The 5,225-nt window shown below is 43.3% G+C and overlaps 1 protein-coding gene across 1 annotated transcript; it reads right to left on the reverse strand.

Moving 5' to 3' along the window:
- Positions 1–528: 528 nt before the first annotated feature.
- On the reverse strand, positions 529–2,196 carry LOC120065584 (potassium voltage-gated channel subfamily A member 10-like). Its single transcript, XM_039016647.1, has one exon. It carries the CDS (start codon positions 2,194–2,196, stop codon positions 529–531), a length of 1,668 nt encoding a protein of 555 aa, XP_038872575.1.
- Between the last annotated feature and the right edge of the window lie 3,029 nt (positions 2,197–5,225).

The raw sequence follows: 5,225 nt of genomic DNA on the forward strand, positions 1-5,225 counted from the left end.
CATGTAAGTATACATGAAAGTATACCATGAAAGTATACCATGAACATGTGGTGTAACATGAGCCCTTGATCCAAGGGTGTTTTTCTTACTCATGTCTTTGAAAATGAAATGTCGTTCACAGTGTAATTTATATTTTTCATGAAAACAATTTAATGAACACAATTGCCTGATGCTAATGTATCATCACTTCATACCAAATACAACTGCGGGATTTGTAAGCTAATAATGCCACATATACTCAAGATCTGTCCAGTTCAAACTGTAAATGTTTAATGCTGTAACTGTTTATATATAATCTTAATTGCATTTTGACACATCCACATGCAGATCAGTCAGGCTGATAACTAATATTAGCTTCTTATTTTGAATATTGTGAGAGATGAATACTATACTATGTGCTCAAACGCTGCTATGAATAGAATGTACAATACAGAAACAAAAATGATATCAGTGCATTTCAGTATTCAGATATGTTTGATTTCTTACATTGTCATGCCGTTGGTTATAATAACTTCAATGTTAAACACATTACATGTCATCCTTGTCATCCTGCGCGCTACCATTGATTTTGCTCATGTTAGGAGAGGTTGTACCACCATACTCATATCTGTTTGCGTCAGATAATTTCTGAGCAGTCTCTGTCGCATCGTCAATCACTTGTTTCTCTGCTTGCTCTGTCTCCCGGTGGTAGAAATAGTTAAAGTTGGAGACGATAACAGGGACGGGTAAGGCGATGGTCAACACGCCGGCAATGGCGCAGAGAGTCCCCACCATTTTACCTCCCAGAGTAGTAGGACACATGTCCCCGTATCCCACAGTGGTCATTGTCACCACAGCCCACCAGAACCCGTCAGGGATACTGACAAACTGTGTGTGGGGCTCGTCCACCTCAGCAAAGTAGATGGCACTGGAGAAGAGTATGACTCCAATAAAGAGGAAGAAGATCAGCAGACCGAGCTCCCTCATACTAGCTTTCAGGGTCTGGCCCAGGATCTGAAGCCCCTTGGAGTGTCGCGAGAGCTTGAAGATTCGGAAGACTCGCACTAGACGGATGATGCGTAAGATGGCCAGTGACATGTTCTGGCTGGAGTTGATGTCTTCATCTGGCGTGGTCCACAGCTCTGTCACCATGGTTACAAAATAGGGGATTATCGAGACAATGTCAATGGTGTTCATAATGTTATGGAAGAAGTCACTTTTGCTCGGGCAGACCACAAAGCGTACGCCAAGCTCAAAGCAGAACCAAATTATGCAGATGGTTTCCACAATGAAAAAGGGGTCTGTGAAATAGGCAAATAAGTTGTTTTGGACGGAAGCAGGTCCTTCCTGGGTTCCATTGACACCCAGGGAAAGGGTGGCGGTAAAGTCTACGTCATCACGGAACTCTGGAAGAGTTTCCAGGCAAAAAATGAAGATGGAGATGACAATGACAAAGACAGACACCAGGGCCACTGACCTAGCTGCACTGGAACTCTCTGGATACTCAAAAAGGAGCCAAAACTGCTTGTGGACCTCATTGGTGGGCAACAGCGGCTCGGGTTCTGTTATGAACCCCTCAATTTCACGGAACTGTTCCATAGCTTCTTTTCCTAATTTGTAGAAAACAATCTCTTTTGCGAAAATCTCTAAGGAGACATTGGCAGGTCTTCGAATTTTTCCCCCTGACTGATAGAAGTACAAGATCCCATCGAAGCTTGGACGATTCCTGTCGAAAAAGTACTCGTTCTTCATTGGGTCGAAGTAGTACATCCTTTTCGCGGGGTCTCCTAGCAGGGTGTCTGGAAACTGTGATAAAGTTTTGAGTTGTGTCTCGAACATCATGCCTGAAATATTGATGACCAATTTCTGATTCCCATCCTTCACTTCCAGCTTCTCCCCAAACAGGTCTTCTTCATTGTCACGGCACTCCTGAACCAGCTGATTGAAGATGCTGTCAATCGGTGAGCCCTCACTGTTCATCAGGAGTTTGAAGTTGGACAGCAGACTGTTGCAGCTAGATTGTCCTTTAGCAGTCAGTGTAGGTGGTGTAGAGGGAGAAAACCCGTCAGGCCTGATCTGGTGACCACGGTGCTGCGCCGAATTTGGTGACGTCACACGATTGGTGACTAGGTTTTGATCAGGCACCGCCTCTGAGGTGGGTGAAGTGGGGTACCTCGAGTCACTGGGGTCGCCCATGTTGATGCTGATATCATCCATGTTCTCAAAGTTCACCAGTGGCACCTCCATCACTGTGCGTTTCTCAGGGCACTCCTCTGTTCCTCAGTGAGATGGGACTGGGGCGACGCCACAACCAGTCTGATGATCCTGCCACGGTCTCCTTATTCCCGAAGAGCATTCAGACAGGTGTATTCAACAGGGTGGTCTGATTTAAGATGCCATCTCCTTGTAATCTGAAAAAATGAAATAAAAGTCTGCTTATTTTCCATCCTCTGGCTCTGTTTGTGTGTGACTGTAAACAAGACATCACTCTGTATCATCATCTCTCAGCTCAATCTCCTTAAACAGGAGATCAGCTCTCCATCGTACTTCAGTCATAAATGACTCACAACTCAAAAAACAACATGTATTTTGATCGTCAGAGTTATGTCTGGATGGTACATTTACACAGTCTTGATTACTTTTCATGTCAATCAAACATTACAGAAAAGCAACTTGGGATGGACTAGTGGTGTTAAGACATTTATCTTTCCACTTGTCAGGTTTAGACAGGTAAACATATCCTGACGCAAGCTTTTAAATGGCGACCGCTGTCTCTACTTGACACCTAGGGCCTTGCACATGCAGAGAGAAACTGTTGGCTCACTTACAGATACAGTAGCACTGCAGGCTTTGGCAGCAGGTTATAAACTGCACTTGATATCACATTGATCTTGATGAAACTTGAGGTCATATCGTTTCCACATTTCTCAGGGGTCAGCAAGTTTGCAAGAACCAGGTAAATATTATTTTATTTATTTTGCTCCTTTGCACCCCAGTATCTCTACTTGTACACTCATCTTCTGCACATCACTCCAGTGTTTAACTGCTATATTTGTAATTATTTCGCCACTTTGGCCAATTTATTTCCCTACCTCCCTTATCCTACCTCATTTGCACACACTGTATATAGACTTTTTCCTATTGTATTATTGACTGTGTTTGCTTATTCCATGTGTAACTCTGTGTTGTTGTTTGTGTCTCACTGCTTTGCTTTATCTTGGCCAGATCGCAGTTGTAAATGAGAACTTGTTCTCAACTAGTCTACCTGGTTAAATAAAGGTGAAATATTTTTTTTACATTTTAAATATACCTTGAATTTTATGAGCGTTTGCTGAAGTTAGTGTGAATCTACTCATTTTGAATATACTGTATGTTACTGTTGAAAACATACCAAAAAGCTACCATTTACATGTATATAGTACCATGGATGGCCTACGGCAGACCTTAACTGTATTTCTAAATTCATTTCCTATTGTTCAGAGTAGCTATTTTCACTTTGATGAAAAGGGATCAGAGAGAATAGAAGACAGAGGTGAATAGCTTGGGCTACAAAACATAGAGAAAATTCTGAAGATATGAAAGCTCAGAGACATGTCAGATATTCCCTATAGACATGTGCGTGTTTGTGCGCGCATGTGTGTGTTAGCGTGCATGTCTGTCTGTGTGGATTATGGGGGTCCAGACCACCTTAATCTCAGATGCAGTTTAATGAGTTTTCCAAACCAAAAGCACACAAAACACTAAATCAAACACCATTCAATCCTTGATTAGAATTAAAAGTTTTTTGCTCACAAAACAAGCTTTGCTGGTCACAAGTATGCATCATGTGTAAAACAGACACAGTTTAAAAATCACTATAAAAAGTGTTAGCAAATCAGATAACAGGACCCCATCCCACTACTAACTCCATCCCCATTAACACCACAGGTAAAGAGGAACACACACACCATTAACAAGTTTGAAGCAACTGTGTACAGAAGTCTGGAGCACTCACCAGGGTCCCCAGGTCTGAGCCTGAAGTTCTTTTGACCGCGCTCTCTCTCTCCTCTCCAGGTATCTGTGCTCCCGTGCTCCTTCTCCTCTGCTCATACAGCATGACAGTCAGGATATCAGACTGTCTTGGGCTCTAGTAAAGCCTTGCATTTGGTAATCATACACTCAATACGAAACTAGAGACTCCATTACGGACACCCACACACACACACGCACGCACGCACGCACGCACACACACGCGCGCACAAGCACGCACACACACGCGCGCACAAGCGCGCACACACACACACACACACACACACACACACACACACACACACACACACACACACACACACACACACACACACTGTAGTGGTGTGAATGTTGTGGGGGTCACCCTCCTCAGTCAGTGGGGTATTGTGATACTGAAGGTAGCTAGGGAGCCCTAGTATATCCCCACTGTTGTGGAGTCGACAGAGATCAGTCTGACGTGGCTAGGGACGGTAGATCCTGATCTTACCACAGCTCCTGCAGACTAAGCAGACACCATAACACCTCAGGGGCGCACATCCAATCCAACCTCACTCTAAGGATTAGATCATCCTGTCATACACCCTCCATACACTTCCATTGTGTACCTGAGGACTCTATCCCCCATCTCTGCACGCACGCACACACACACACACACACACACACACACACACACACACACACACACACACACACACACACACACACACACACACAGACACAGACACACACACACTTCCGTTCAAAAGATTGGGGTCACTTAGAAATGTCCTTGTTTTTGGAAGAAAAGCATTTTTTTGTCCATTAAAATAACATCAAATTGATCAGAAATACAGTGTAGACATTGTTAATGTTGTAAATGACTATTGTAGCTGGAAATATCTACATAGGCGTACAGAGGCCCATTATCAGCAGCCATCACTCCTGTGTTCCAACGGCACGTTGTGTTAGCTAATCCAAGTTTATAATTTTAAAAGTCTAATTGATCATTAGAAAACCCTTTTGCAATTATGTTAGCACCCCTGAAAACAGTTTTCCTGATTGAAGAAGCAATAAAACTGGCCTTCTTTAGACTAGTTCAGTATCTGGAGTATGAGCATTGTGGGTTCGATTACAGGCTCAAAATGGCCAGAAACAAAGAACTTTCTTCTGAAACTCGTCAGTCTATTCTTGTTCTGAGAAATTAAGGCTATTCCATGTGAGAAATTGGGAACTGAAGATCTCGTACAACGCTGTGTACT

Source organism: Salvelinus namaycush, chromosome 20 (assembly GCF_016432855.1).
Source record: "Salvelinus namaycush isolate Seneca chromosome 20, SaNama_1.0, whole genome shotgun sequence".
NCBI classification, from domain to species: domain Eukaryota; kingdom Metazoa; phylum Chordata; class Actinopteri; order Salmoniformes; family Salmonidae; genus Salvelinus; species Salvelinus namaycush.

What these genes read in the sequence shown, in the direction of transcription:
- LOC120065584 (XM_039016647.1), bottom strand. Translation starts at nt 2,196, where the DNA reads ATGGATGATATCAGCATCAACATGGGCGACCCCAGTGACTCGAGGTAC.